The sequence below is a fragment of the Podarcis melisellensis genome, assembly GCF_964234715.1.
Source record: "Podarcis melisellensis genome assembly, chromosome: 8".
Classification (NCBI taxonomy): Eukaryota; Metazoa; Chordata; class Lepidosauria; order Squamata; family Lacertidae; genus Podarcis; species Podarcis melisellensis.
The window spans coordinates 53,897,264-53,911,954 of record NC_138540.1 but is presented as its reverse complement, the minus strand read 5'-3'; the positions used below and the strand labels follow the sequence as shown (position 1 = coordinate 53,911,954).

At 50.0% G+C, this 14,691-nt stretch overlaps 2 protein-coding genes across 7 annotated transcripts in view; one reads left to right on the top strand and one right to left on the bottom strand.

The window, feature by feature from the left end:
- Positions 1 to 2,466: 2,466 nt before the first annotated feature.
- Positions 2,467 to 14,557, bottom strand: ZNF319 (zinc finger protein 319). 6 transcript variants are annotated; one of them, XM_081921689.1, is made up of 3 exons: positions 11,216 to 11,313; positions 9,075 to 9,216; positions 2,467 to 6,031 (listed from the first exon to the last, which is right to left on the bottom strand). In XM_081921689.1, exon 3 carries the CDS (start codon positions 5,782 to 5,784, stop codon positions 4,021 to 4,023), a length of 1,764 nt encoding a protein of 587 aa, XP_081777815.1. In that variant the 5' UTR covers positions 5,785 to 6,031; positions 9,075 to 9,216; positions 11,216 to 11,313; the 3' UTR covers positions 2,467 to 4,020. The 6 variants fall into 6 exon arrangements, with proteins under 6 accessions (XP_081777815.1, XP_081777819.1, XP_081777818.1 ...); XM_081921693.1 differs by lacking the exons at positions 9,075 to 9,216; positions 11,216 to 11,313 and adding an exon at positions 14,480 to 14,557; XM_081921692.1 differs by lacking the exons at positions 9,075 to 9,216; positions 11,216 to 11,313 and adding an exon at positions 11,553 to 11,766.
- The window catches only part of MMP15 (matrix metallopeptidase 15), a 29,102-nt gene continuing 25,825 nt past the window's right edge, over positions 11,415 to 14,691 (top strand). The window contains exon 1 of the mRNA XM_081921687.1: positions 11,415 to 11,425. Coding sequence (XP_081777813.1) covers position 11,425 — 1 coding nt within the window. The 5' untranslated portion in view covers positions 11,415 to 11,424. The remainder of the gene's footprint in view (positions 11,426 to 14,691) is intronic.

Below are 14,691 nucleotides of genomic sequence, written 5' to 3'. Positions count from 1 at the left end.
GGGTTTAAATACAATAATGATGTACTGTACAATAAATATTCCACGAATGCTGCTGTGCAACTTGCTGTGCAACTTGCCCTTTTTAATGTCACGGTGGTGCCATTTGTTAGCAAGGGTGAGTCAGTGTGGGTTACAAGCCTGGCGTCAACCAAGGACAAAAGCTTTCACACTGTTTACCTGCTACAGCTGAAGGTTTCTTCCAAGTGGAATGCAAGCAGTCATTAGCGACAAGGGTCACTTGCCCAGCCTGGTGGCCTCCAGATGTTTGGACCACAACTGCAAGTTGGCTGAGGCAGCTGTAGATGGGATAAAGTGGGAAATGGGAGCCCTATGGATGCTCTTCCAACCTCTTCCTCCCTAGGGGAAGGGGCAGAGAAGGTTGTCATTAACATAAGGCAGAGGTTTTCAACCTTTTTGAGTCCATGACTCCCTTGACCAACTACTGTACATTCTTTCTGCAGAACCCCGGTGGGGCTCAGGAGCCTAGTTATGTCACCCTTTGCCTGCAGAGCTGGCAGCCTCTCACCCTTTTTTGAACACCCTCCCTTGTGGAGTTTTCCCTCAGCGTCTTCTCCTCTCCCCTCTCCTTGGGAGTCCTCTGGGCAGCCACTGCCGCTGCCCCTGCCTTAAAGAGAGGCACCTCCTCACACTGCCCCACAGGGGCCTGGGACCTGTTTGTCCATTCCCAACATCAAGGGCTGGAGGACTGGCTGCCTAGGCTCCTTTGCCTGCTTGCTTGCTTATTCTGAGACGGCCTCAGCTCCTACACCCCCTGGCCAGCCCCCGAGGCACCATTCGCCAGCTATAGCCAGAGCTACTGTAACAAACAGCTGTGCAAGCCTTTGGGAGGCAGAGACATGAGAGGGCATCAGAGGAGGGAGGGAAGGAAAGAGGAACAGAGACCAGTGTTGCCTGCAGCACCCCTGACCATCATTCGGCACACTGGTTGAAAACCACTGGCACAAGGTCTCAAATCTACATATTATGTGCTGGTATTGGACTGCAGTTTCTTAATTCTTGCTTTCCTGATGTTACTGCATTTTTATGTTATTATACTTTACAATTGTTGGGATGTTATTTGCAATGTTTTGCTTATTGTTGGGAGCTACTTTGAGCTTAACTTTGTTGCTGAAAAAGTGACAGTCTTACATGAATTAAAATCAAATGTTGATGATGTCTGTGTTGTTTCCATGATTCTAATCAATACTTTTAAAATATCCAGCCACCATCTTACAGGTCAAATGCCCAGCCCTACAGCAGTGGTAGTGGGGTTTGGTGGCTAGCAGTGGACTTAGTCTAGGCTGAAATCTCAATTCAGTCAGAAACTTCATTTGGGCCAACTGCACTTTTTCAATCTCACATAGTTGTTGTGAGGATTGGAAAAAGATGGGGCCGGGATGGGGGCTGAAGGGAGAACCACCACGTGCACCTCCCTGAGCTATTTGGAAGGGTGGGATAAATCTGTCCATCAAATAAAGTAACATACAGAGAAAGGCAACTTGGACTGCATTCACATTTAGCCTTGTTTGGTTTCCTATGTCCTAAAGGCAGAGAACAGGCCCACTGGCTATCTCAGACTTCCCCAACATGGTGTTCTTTCCAGATGGTTTGGACTACAAGTCCCATCAGCCCCAACTGGCACGGAGACTGATAGGAGTTGTAGTCCAAAACGTGGAGCTCCACCAGGTTGGGCTAACTAAACAGGCCAAATCCTTTTCTGCTGCTTGTTTCCTTTCATCTTTAAGTCCCAGAGCCCCAGAGAGCCCCCACCACAAGCAGATTTATTTTTCCTAGTCACATTTCTGGTGACTGATGAGAAAACCTCCTTCAAAAGGGGGAGGTCAGGGCCTTCTCCCCCAAACATGCAGCTATTTCCCCTTCTCCCTGTGCATGGTGTTTGGCCTCTCTGAGCAGGAGGTGGGGATAAGGGGGAATAGCCCCTGACAAGGCCTCCAGTATGGAACTGAGATCACTGGCAGGCAAGAGCTTCCTGTGCAGCTGAGCCTTGGGAAGGGAGAGCCTGCAGCCTTGTCAATGCTGCCTTGGTTCCTCCGCTGAACACTGGAGACACCAGGCCTGGAAACTCATTTGGACAAAAGAAGAAGAAATTGCCCATAAAAGGACCCTCCCTGCTTTCCTGAGCAGTTCCTGAGCAGACATCAGAGGGAAGGGGACCTTTCCTTTCAAAACATCCTGCTTAGCAGGCGACGGACGAGGTGACCCACCCAGGCCTTTTCAATTCAATCTGCCCAGCCTGCTGCAGAGCACAACCGGATGTTCTGCAAGACCATTCCTGGCCTCTTGGTCACCAGCTTCCTCCCCAGAAAAGGAACAGAAGAGGAATTTTCATGACCGGTGTCACTCCTGTAGTTACGCAGCATATTGTGAACTCACTATTCAGTAACATCAGAATGCAACGACTTTACCTGAGCTGACGTCTTTTAAGGATTCCAAGGGACAGCCAACTGAGCTACACAGATTTTTAATGAATATTAAACTGCTTTTTTAAAAAAGCAATATGAAAAATAATGAAGACAAACTCCATAAAAGTTAGTTCTATACAGTTGAGGTGTCATGAAAGACAAGTCAGCAGGCCCTGCATGTTTACAGGCACACGGCTCTGGGTCTTGAGAGGCAACTTTGGCCAGACCCATCCCAATGATCCACTTCTGTCCTCTTTTCATGTCCTGGGCAACTGGCAGGATGGATCCAGGGCTAGAAAATGGCCTTCCCAGTGCCACTCCGTGTGTCCCATGTGAAACAGATAAAAAACAAACAAAAGCTTTTTTTGAGGGCTGCTCCACCGACAGTTCTTGCTCTACCTGCTGCAGCAGCCTCCCAATTTAATACAGTTTGGGGGCTGAGTGTGGAAAGGGCAATAAACCACACACACAGAGTGTCCCACAGAACGGTCCCAAAAGAAAGCATTTCCAAAGTCTCTGTGATACCAGCTGTAGCTTATCTTATTGCCAATCATACCACTAAAGCAAATGGCGCTCCTCTAGATCACAATTCCAGGACAGATCTAGCAGCGCATTTTTTAAAATTCTTTTTTTAGTTGCACGTAAAAAAACAAAACAAAAAACTTTCCTTCCATTTTGATAAGAGCCTAGAAACGACACAGAGAACCTTCCACCCTACAGTGTGAAGCTTTGCTCTGGCTTTAGAAGACGTTTAAATATGTAACTGTGTTCCACCACACCCTCCCTCTCTGTGGCCTTTCACGCTGCCCTGGGACCACTCACACCACTGGCTTAGACAGCACCTTGAGAGCTCCGGTGTTTGGAGGAAATGAAAAGCCTCTAGCCCTGACGGTTTTGGACAACGGAAGCCAGGAAGAGGAAAACAAGGCATGGCTGCTCTGGGACCTTCTCTCTCGGATGTATAAGGGTGAAAGACTAATCAGACTATCTAGTAGCTGGTTCCCTTCGAAGTTTCCCTCTCTCGGATGTACGCTTGAACTGAATAGACGCACATAAGCAGAATTTCCCTAGGGATGGCACCTTAAGGGAAGCCACGCCCACTAAGTCCATCTCTCACCATTTCACCTGCCTGGCTTCCCTTGCTGCGGAGTCCTGCCCTATAAATTTCAAGCAGCAAATTTCTTTGAATATCACACTCCCCTCTGCAGACACTAATGAATCATGAGGGGCAGGGGTAGGGGGGAAGATGAGGATCTGGATTTGGTTGGCAGGCTTAAGGAACATTCATCCTGACCCAAAAAACATACACTGCACCTGGAGCAGCAAAGCAGGCCTGAGTCACAGCTGGTTCCAAAGGTACACTCAGCCCATTCATAGGAGCAAATGGGCTGAATTGACCAATTGCTGAGCTCAGTGCTCACACAGAGGCCACCGCTGCTTGCTCTAGCCTTCCCCACCCCCTCCACTGTTCGCAGGTTGGTCTGCAAAGGAGAAGGAAAGGGTCCCACATGGCCTAGTCGCTCGCTGTAGCCTAAGCCCAGCGCCAACAGGGCTTGAAGGATGACATGAACCTTTTCCCGCCAGCAGGGGGAGATGCTCAGGGCAGGCAAGGTGTCACGGGGTACGTGCTGTCAGTGGAGGTGTGCTGGGCGCTGTGCTCCTGCAGGAGGCCCAGGTCCAGGAAGCGCTCCCCGCACCACATGCACTTGTAATGTTGCTCCCGGGTATGGACGCCGTGGTGCTTGTTGAGGTGCTCGCGCTGCTTGAAGGCCTTCTCGCAAGCGGGGCACTTGTAGGGCTTTTCCCCAGTGTGGACCCGCCGGTGGCGCTGCAGGTCGGAGGCATACTTGAAGCGCTTCTGGCAGTCTGGGCACTTGAGGGGCCGCTCGCGGGCTGGGTCGCAGCGGTGCTGCACGAACTCGGAGGAGGAAAAGAAGCGGCGCTCACAGAGGGTGCAGCGGAGGGGCTTCTCGGCGCAGTGCGAGGCCAGCTGGTGCTTCTGCAGGGCTGAGGCCCGCTTGTAGGCCTTGCTGCAGGCCCCGCACTTGAAGGGCCGTTCGGCGCTCTGCACGCAGCGGTGGCGCAGCAGCTCCGAGGACTGGCTGAAGCCCTTCTGGCAGGCGTTGCACTTGAAGAGGTTCTCGATGCCGTGGACGTGCTGGTGGTAGAGGAGGTGGGCCGGCTGCACAAAGCCCTTCTCACACAGGGAACACTTGAACGGCCCCACCGGCAGCTCCTGCTCGGTGGAAGGCGCTGGCGTGGCGGCGGTGCCCGCAACCACCTTGTGGGTGCGGCGGTGGCGCATGAGGGCGTACTGCTGCTTGAAGCTCATCTGACAGAGGTCGCACTGGAAGGGGCGCTCCGTGCTGTGGGTGCGCTCGTGCTGCCGGAGGTCCGAGGGGCGCCGGAAGGCCTTGTGGCAGGCGCCGCAGCGGAAGGGGCGCTCCCCGCTTGGCGTGCAGGGGTGCTGCAGCAGCTCGGAGGACTCCTTGAAATGCAGCTCACAGACGTTGCAGCGGAAGAGGTGGGCCTCCCCGGAGTGGGCGTACATGTGGCGCACCAGGTGGGAGCGGTGCTTGAAGGCCTTCTCGCAGACGGTGCACTTGTAGGGCCGTTCGGCGCTGTGCGTGCGCTTGTGGTGCACCAGGTGGGAGGACTGGCTGAAGCTCTTGTCGCAGAGGCTGCACTTGTACGGCTTCTCCCCGGTGTGGACGCGCTCGTGCCGCGACAGCTCCGAGAGGTGCTTGAAGGGCTTCTGGCAGATGGAGCAGCTGTAGGGCTTCTCCACGGGAGTCCGGTTGAGCGCGGCCGGCTGCTGCGGTGGCGCAGGCTCCTCTGGGGCTGCTACGGCAGCTGCAGCGGCTTTGTAGGTCTTCTCACAGATGGAGCACTTGACGGCGGCACTGCCGTTGTGGACGTTGTGGTGCTGGGCCAGGGAGGTGAGCAGGGAGAAGCCCATCTTGCAGACGCCGCAGACGAAGGGCTTCTGCTCCACTTGCAGGCACTGGTGCTCCAGGAGATCGGTGGCCTGGTGGAAGATCTTCAGGCACTGGGTGCACTGGAAGGAGCGGTCATGGCCCCCCTGCAGGCACTGGTGCTCCTGGGGGTTTGAGAGGTGCCCCAAGTCGTGTCCACACAGCCCGCATTTTGTGGAGGGCTCTCCGCCGCCAGTTGGGATGGAAGTGTGGTGCTGCAGGTTGCTGGGCTCCGGCTGGAGGAGGATGCCGTAGACGGCACAGCCCAAGGGATTCTCCACCACAGCGCTGGAGGTGATGGGATGCTCCGGGAGGGCAGTGGTCCCAGCATGGTGCGGCGCCGGCAGTTGCTGCTGTGGGGGCTGCTGCGGCCAGCTTTCTGACATGCTGGGGAAAAGAAATCGGGGTTTCCACAATAAGGGCTTCAGCTTCTCGACTGAGGCAAATCAATTAAGGAGATCTGAGTTCGCAGCAGTTGCTCCCAAACCTGGAAGTGACAAACTCGTCGCACTGGGCGCAACAATTCCCCACCGCGGTACGTCTCAAACCAAAGCAGACACCAGCAGACGGGACATCCTAAAGGATGCAGGAGGCCTTTTGCCTGGCACCAGAATGGGTATCAAGGAAGGGAACCTGCAAGGAAAGACAGCAATTCAGACAAAAAGCTGCTTATCTCGCTTAAAATGTCTATTTAATCTACTGACGATTACCTCCCCACCACCCACAACTGCGGGGAGAACAAGCAAACAAAAAATTTATTTTAGGCCAGAGACCGCAGGCTGGAGATTGCAGAAGTGTTTCTCCAACTAGGGACAAACCTTTTTCCATATTGAAAGTTTATATTGAAAACTTACACAACCATTGTTCACAACTCTGCCATGCAAGTTCCAAATACACGACTATACTAAAAAAAAAGCTCTGCAGTTTGAAGCAATTGCTACTGGAGAATTATCAACGGACACTTCCAAGGCTAGCCAGGAAGGCAGTCTTGAAGTTAGCAACAAAACACTCACTAATTAAGAAACAAGAACTCCCAAATGAGGAATGGCTGCAGATCTCTCCTGAAGGACCCACCCATTTCAAGACATCCTGCACTAAACTTTGGAAAATATTTTTTTTTTAAAAAATAAGAAGCTTGGAAGCAAGCAGCTGTCCCCACTAACATTTTAACTCTAAGAGGAGGTCTATTTCACTAGGGGACACACACTAGTTGCAAGCAGCATAGACAGACATGCACAAGATATTTATGGAACAAAAAATTAGACAATACACGGACAAGAAGGCTCTCAGTGGCTACTAGCCACAATGGCTTTGGGAATCCCAATAAGTGAGAGTGCTATTGCATTTAGGTCCAACTTGTGGGCTTCCCATATGTATTTATTGAATTTATATCCTCAAAGGAGCCCAGAGTGGCAAACACATCCACAACATATAAACAAATGAACAAAACATCCTATTGTGCATCAATGGGGACACCACACACAATTTTGTCTTAAAGGTTTTGGTGCAATAGTTGGCTTTAGTGGAAAAGTGAGCTGAAAAACAACAACTGATGTCTGAGAGGGGTCAAACTGAAAAGTACATTTGATGGCACGGGGTCCCCTCTCATAACTTATGTGACTCAACAGGAGGGTCAATTTATTTCACCTGCATCTCAAAAATCTATGTAGCTGGACAAGATTCCCAAACATTGTTGGTCACTGGCTGGAAAACCAGAGCTAAATGAGACAAAAACATTATGTGCTTCTTGAAATGTGCTTTACATTTTTTATTGTGAATCTGTAGAAAGCTATCCAACTTTCTCATTTTATTTGTGACGCTAGAGTTTGTGGAGGCGGGGTGCAATATCCAGGCTAAATTATGCCTTAGTTTCGGGTTTTGTTCCTGTTTGTTTTGTATTTTATCTCTTTGTACATCCTACAAGAATCTTTTGATGAACTTACTTTTTTAAAAAAATCTTAAAAGAGTTAAAATGTTATAAAAAGTTTCAGTTAAAACATAGTCACCTGGCTGGCCACTGAGAGAACAGGATATTAGACTAGATGGAGGTGTCCGGCCTAACCCAGATTCAGGGCTTATCTAATGTTGTTATGCTTTTTAAAAGACCTAAACAATCCCTTTGTGTAAGTCTATATGGCCAGGGTTCCCTTTTTCATACTCTTTTCAATCTACAGTTTGCCCAGTAGCATTTATATTGCTTTACCATGCTTGTTTTCCTTTAAAAACATCAGCCCTGGTAGATAATTTGATAATTTAGGTTGTAGGGCACACAGTGCCTGTGATGTCAAGAGAACTGAGTATTTTCTCTGTCCTCTCATATGCTTGGGTAGGAAAGAGTTTGAAGAGGAATCCAGGAAACAAGTAGAACACACTCTGGACTCAAGCTAAGCTAGTAAGCCAATATATTGCAATGGCCTAACCTTCAGGCTAAACACACCTGAGGATCTTTGACCTTTAGAACCTGATGCAGTCATATGAGCTTATTAAACATATTAGGGTAGCATATATGTTGCGGGGGAGAGAAGAAAATGACCGATGGATCCAGAACCCAGATGTCTTAGGTTTTTTTTATTTATTAATAACCTGGTAGTTTGAAGTGGACCCTTTCCCCAGAGATCTGTGTGGCATTTTAGTTTCAGTGGCACTTCTGGAAAAAAGCTGGTCAGCTTGCTGGGATGCGGAGAAAGACACGCTTCTGACTACAGTTTCGTCCCTGCTGAACTAATAGTACACACCAATTCTTCAAGATCCATTTTCTGTTCCTAATGTTCAACCCTGCCATCATGTCCAAAGCAAGGAATACCCATTCCATCATGTTTCCCCCTCACTGATTTGGGGAGCACAACCAGGGGCTCTCCCAGGATCGACTCTCTCCTCCTCTTCCTCCTGCCCAGATCTCCATCATTCTGATAGCTCCTCGTTGTCCCAGGTGTTCAACATGGAACACCCTTTGCTGACCTGAGGCACTCCCATCCACTTCAATTTTAACCTGAGGATTGTCATTTGTCCGGTTTTAACTTTTTAACTTATTTGAATTAATTTTGGGATGCATTTTAATAAATTGATTGCTTGTTTTTATGCATATTGTATTATTTATATGATGTTAGCCGCTCTGAGCCCGGCTCTGGTCGGGGAGGGCAGGGTACAAATAAAATATTATTAATATTATTATTATTCAGTCAGCAACCACTGTAGCCTGGAACACCTGGAGCATCCCTGGTTGGCAAAGGCTGACCTATTTATATCCACACACAAAAATGCACATCTAAAGTTTTGTGAGATTTGTTTTGTTTTTCAGCCCAAACCAGTTTACCCCAGAGTGACTGGGGAAACCCAGCCAGATGAGTGTGGTATAAATATTATTATTATTATTATTATTATTATTATTATTATTATTATTGAAAACTCTGGAAAACTGGGCTCTGCCCAAGCTGGAGCTTCAAAATACACTTTCCACTGGTCACAATTCTCCTTTGCCAAAGATTGTCCACACTACTAAGTTATTTGCTAAACTGCACCATCAAGAGTCCATGGAACAGAGCTGGCTATAAATAAACATCCAGAAACAGGGCAGGATGTCACCAGGGACTGTGTGTACAGTTCAAGCTGCATCTCTCTGGACAGCAGCAAGCACTTGTACAAGCCACAAAATGGGTAACTCAAAGGCCAAGTTCACCTTCTCCATGGCTGCCATGGGATGGGTCAAGGCCGTCCCTCCAACCTGCCTGCCTTCACCTCTGTCTTTCCTGCCATAGCACAAAGGGGACAATCCATTTTGTACTGTGCTCAAGATTATTGTTTTTCATTCTTTGAAGACCCTTGCACAAAGAAAATAAAAAGTTTAAAATTAATATAAAGAGGCAGCCAGGTAGACAAACATCATTTGTTGACAATATGACATCAGCTCTGCAAACACTAAGCTGAACGCTAATCAAAGTTGCATCTAGCATTTGCATAGCTATCTGGAAAGCACAAAATACAAATCTGAAATAAATCCCTACTGCATCTTCAGCCCATCTTTTGAACCCCTCTGTCTGCTGGATACCAATTAACCATACTTCCCCAGTCTGGTACCCTCCAGATGTTTTGGACTCCAACTCCCATCAGCCCCAACCATCACTAACCTATAGTCAGGACTGATGGGAGTTGTAGTCCAAATCTTCTGGGGGGCACCAGGTTGGGGAAGGCTGATATAAGCATGCAGATGACAAAACTGCCCCAGGGGATGGGAAGAGCTTCTCAACTGTCCTCATGCCAAGGTCTGACAATACCATACAATACAATGAGGGCAGGTGTGTGTGTGTTAAGATGGTTGTCCATGTAAGCAAGCTAGCAACAGCCAGGTATCAAGTGGTGGAGAAGCAGAAGCAAAATGTCCCATGGAAAAGAAACAATCCAAGAGGGGAAAAGCTCAAGAATTCAAGCAAGCAAATCCACAGCCAAACTATAGGAAAGAAACCTTCCAGTTTGGTGAAGCAGAGCCACCTATCACAAGTTTTCTTGGAAATTGGTCTATCTGGGGACCAGCCTTAGAGCTTAAGAATTTTACTGTAAACTGGTGCCCTCCAAATGTTTTGATACTATAGCTCCCATCATCTCTAGTGATCACAGCTCTACTGAGCCCAGGGAAACATCTGTACACCCTGTGGCCAATCCATCTACTCTCTCAAGGTGTGTAAGACAATATAGCAGCGTAACTGTGAACTCTCTGCTCCACTACCTTAAAACACTGGGACATTCAGGCAGACAAAAAAAAGTACTTTTTTCACGCAGTTTATAGTTAAAACTATGGAACTCACTCCCATGGGAGGCAGTGACGGCCACCAACTAGGGTGGCTTTAAAGGAGGGCTATTCTTAAGTTTTTAAAGCAGCTCCATCTCCTCACTCAAGGGCACAATAATTTGGCCAGATTCTCTGCTTGAGCCTATCTTTAGAGAGATGCTCAGCTGCATACATCTGCCCTCTTCCAACTTACAGAGAATTTCACCTTGCCAGGTTTTGCAGCTCAGTGGCACAGCATCTACTTTACACACAGATGGTCCCAGATTCCCTCCTCCAGGTAAAAAAGAATCCCAGGTGGCACAGAAAGGTTCTTATTTGCCAGAGACTTGGGGGGCTGCACCCACCCCAAGAAACCAGATGTAGGCTGGACAGTCCAGAGCCCTTGTGTGGCTAAAGGCTGCTTCACTGGTCCTCTCCCTTCAGATTGCCCAGGGCCACATCCTGCCTAACATGACCGCAGAAATGCCCTGGTGGGTGACTGGGTTGTTAAGGGCTTCTCCACATTGCAGAGCCCATGGAGATGGTTCATCCCCATCGCCCTGCAACGCAAAGGTGTCCCCCCCCCCCCCCAGCCAAGATGCCAGCCTTTTTTTTTGGCCAGGCAGGCGCCCTCCGGATGTTGCTGGTCGCCAACTCCCATCAGCCCCAGGCAGCTGTGCTAGACAAAAACATCTGGAGTTGCGGGGGGGCGATCTACACACCTGGAGGGTCGTATGTTGCCCAAGGCCGCCGGCCAAGAGGTTGCGAAGGGCTGCCTCGCCCCGCCGGCCCGGGAGCGCCGCCTTCACTGTTATCGGGGCGTCTCCCGTGCCGCTGGCCGGGCCTCGGCCTACTCCGTCCAAGGAGCAGGGCAGGCGGCCCCGCTCGGGGCCAGGAGCGCCTTTTTCCTCCTCCTCCTCCTCCTTCCTCCGCCGCCCGCGGGGAAAGCGACCGCCACCCCGCTCGGCTCCGTGTGGCCGGCGGGGCAGGAGCTCCGGGGCGAGGAAAGAGGCGCTTTAGCTTCGCCCTGCCCAGCTTCCTCCCTTCTCCCCTACCTGGAGAGCGAGGCCCGGAGGTGTCTCGCGGCCTGCTCGCCCCGTCGGATCCCCGGCCTCGCGTAGCAGCAGTCCCAGCGGTGAGGAGAGGCGAAGCGGCGGCGGCTAGGGGAGGGGCGGCGGCGTCGAGCCAGCCGGAGGAGGGGAAGGAGGAGGCAGAGGAGGAGGAGGAGGAGGAGGAGGAGGAGGAGGAAGGGGCGGCGTCCAGCAGGGGAAGGACCCAGCCGTGGGATCGGGGCCGCCCTCTGCCGGACCGCGCGGAGAACTGCGGCGCGCTATGCTCGGGCCGGGTGAGGAAGGAGGAACCGGGGGGAGAGGCCTCCACTCCGTCACTTACCGGCAAAACTGTAGCCGATGCTGCTGCTGCTGCTGCTGCTGGGATCCTTTGGGGGCTTCACCCATAGCAGGATTAGGAAGGCAGGCAGGGAAGCGGGGATCCTCTTTCGCACCCAGCCTGTGCCGTAGCAGCCAGTTGCAGCTGCGCATCCCCGACGCCAGAAGCCGCCAGGCCTCCAAATCCCCCGCCCCGGGTCAGCAACAATAATAACCCCAAGGCATCTCTCTCTATTGCGGGCAAACCTCGTGGAGGGCGAAGGTCTCCTGCGCAGCGCCCGCGGGCTCGTTAGACCCGAGGCGGAGGAGCAGAACGGATGGCCTTGCCACGAAGTGGTCCAGAGGGTGAGAGAGAGAGAGAGAAGCGGGTGTGCAAGGAGAGCAAGTGTCAGTGGGGCTGTTGCGGGTGAGCATGGCTGGCTTGCGGCCCTCTTCCAGGATATTCCATTCATCTCTCCCTCCGCCCCCTCCCAGTAAGTTTGACAGTGGAACGGATTCCCTCAGAAGGTGAAGGAGTCTCCTTCATGGGAGCTTTTTAAGAATGGCCATCTGCCAGGGATTCTTTAGTTACAATTCCTGCATTGCAGGGGGTTGGGCTAGATGACCCTTGGGGTCCCTCCCAACTTACAGTTTGATGATTCCGCCAAGCTTTCTGTCCCCTGCCTTGGCCTCAACAGTCATCCAGTCAGTTCCATGCCCATCTGACATTCTCAGGAGTCCTTAGGCTGCTGTCTCCCCACTCCAAACAGGTTTTGTTTCCCAAAGTTTTCTTGTACTTATGCCAACCTGGGGTCCACCCCCCCCACACTTCAAACCTTGTTTGTGGCTGTTGGTGCCATGGAGCGCAAGCCCTTGGAGAACCAGTGTGGTGTAGTGGTTAGAGTGTCAGAGTAGGACCTGGGAAACCAGGGTTCAAATCCTCTTACTTGGCCATGAAGCTCATTGGGTGATGACCTTAGGCCACTTGCCCCCTCTCAGCCTAATCTACCTCACAAGGTTGTTGTGGGGATTCAGTGAGGACAGGAAGGTCCATGCATGCCACCTTGAGTCCTTGGAGAAAAAGGTGGGTTATAAAATGCAATAAAACTACTGAGGTCACTGCTAGTATATATATCAACTTTCACCCAACCTGGTGCCCTCCAGATGTTGGATTATCAGGTTAGCAAAAGCTGATGTGTATGATTCCAGAAATGAAGTTGTGCCTGAAGTGATTGAAAAATGCTCCACGGCTTCACTACCAACTAACTGCAAGATGCATTTAGAATCATAGAATCATAGAGTTGGAAGAGACCACAAGGGCCATCGAGTCCAACCCCCTGCCAAGCAGGAAACACCATCAGAGCACTCCCGACATATGGTTGTCAAGCCTCTGCTTAAAGACCTCCAAAGAAGGAGACTCCACCACACTCCTTGGCAGCAAATTCCACTGTCGAACAGCTCTTACTGTCAGGAAGTTCTTCCTAATGTTTAGGTGGAATCTTCTTTCTTGTAGTTTGGATCCATTGCTCCGTGTCCGCTTCTCTGGAGCAGCAGAAAACAACCTTTCTCCCTCCTCTATGTGACATCCTTTTATATATTTGAACATGGCTATCATATCACCCCTTAACCTCCTCTTCTCCAGGCTAAACATGCCCAGCTCCCTTAGCCGTTCCTCATAAGGCATCGTTTCCAGGCCTTTGACCATTTTGGTTGCCCTCCTCTGGACACGTTCCAGTTTGTCAGTGTCCTTCTTGAACTGTGGTGCCCAGAACTGGACACAGTACTCCAGGTGAGGTCTGACCAGAGCAGAATACAGTGGCACTATTACTTCCCTTGATCTAGATGCCATACTCCTATTGATGCAGCCCAGAATTGCATTGGCTTTTTTAGCTGCCGCATCACACTGTTGGCTCATGTCAAGTTTGTGGTCAACCAAGACTCCTAGATCCTTTTCACATGTACTGCTCTCAAGCCAGGTGTCACCCATCTTGTATTTGTGCCTCTCATTTATTTTTATTTTTGCCCAAGTGCAATACTTTACATTTCTCCCTGTTAAAATTCATCTTGTTTGTTTTGGCCCAGTTTCTCTAATCTGCCAAGGTCGTTTTGAAGTGTGATCCTGTCCTCTGGGGTGTTAGCCACCCCTCCCAGTTTGGTGTCATCTGCAAATTTGATCAGGATGCCCTTGAGTCCATCATCCAAGTTGTTGATAAAGATGTTGAATAAGATCGGGCCCAGGACAGAACCCTGTGGCACCCCACCAGTCACTCTTCTCCAGGATGAAGAGGAACCATTGATGAGACCCTTTGGGTTCGGTCAGTCAGCCAGTTACAAATCCACTGAGTGGTAGCATAGTCAAGACCGCATTTTACCAGCTTTGACAGGTTCCTTATTCATGGAGTCTTCATGAAACAACCCAACCACTTTAGGAAAAGTTATGATTCTAAAATCTGGTTAAATTGGAGCTGGATCACGCTTTGAAGAGTTGTGAACTTTACTAGAAGAACAAAAGACTCAAAGTTGTAAGTCATGATATTGGAAATGGATAGTCAACGTTCACACCTTTCAAAGGAAAGGAAAGAGATCTTAATCATGCAATCTCACAATGTTCCTTCCATGATAGGAAAATGCTCTAAAATACTATTGCTGTAGTAATTCACTCATTGCAAAATTCAGCTGGTTTTATAAACAAGACTATGCATCTTAGTCTTGATGCTTACCTGGTGCTTTCCCGCACTTACCCAAACTAGGAAATATTTGGGAGAAATCATGCAGTTCAGAAATAATGAGCCCCACTGACTTATTTTCTATTTTGCCCTCGTTTCCCATTGTATTTGTAATGAATTTTAATAACAAAACAAGTTGCAGGGGGGAAATGTATTTTTAAATAGAGAAAGTTATCACAGTTGCGATACAACGATACGATTTACGAAGTCAAATATCAAAACACACCAATTCGATGCTGAAACATGATGATTTCCACCGTTCGTCTTACCGCTAGGCCCACTCGCGAACGCGCGGGAAAAGGCTCTCCCGAAGCGACCCGTAAGCGACTCCCCGCGCTACGCGTCGCGAGTCTAAACGTCTATAGCCACTGCCGGGTGGCACCAGCATGACTTCAGCAAGCTTCGCTCATTAAAAGAGGCGCTTTTGCGCAGGCGCAA

Bases quoted from the DNA above. Each gene is read 5' to 3' on its own strand.
- ZNF319 (XM_081921693.1), bottom strand. From the start codon at position 5,784: ATGTCAGAAAGCTGGCCGCAGCAGCCCCCACAGCAGCAACTGCCGGCG.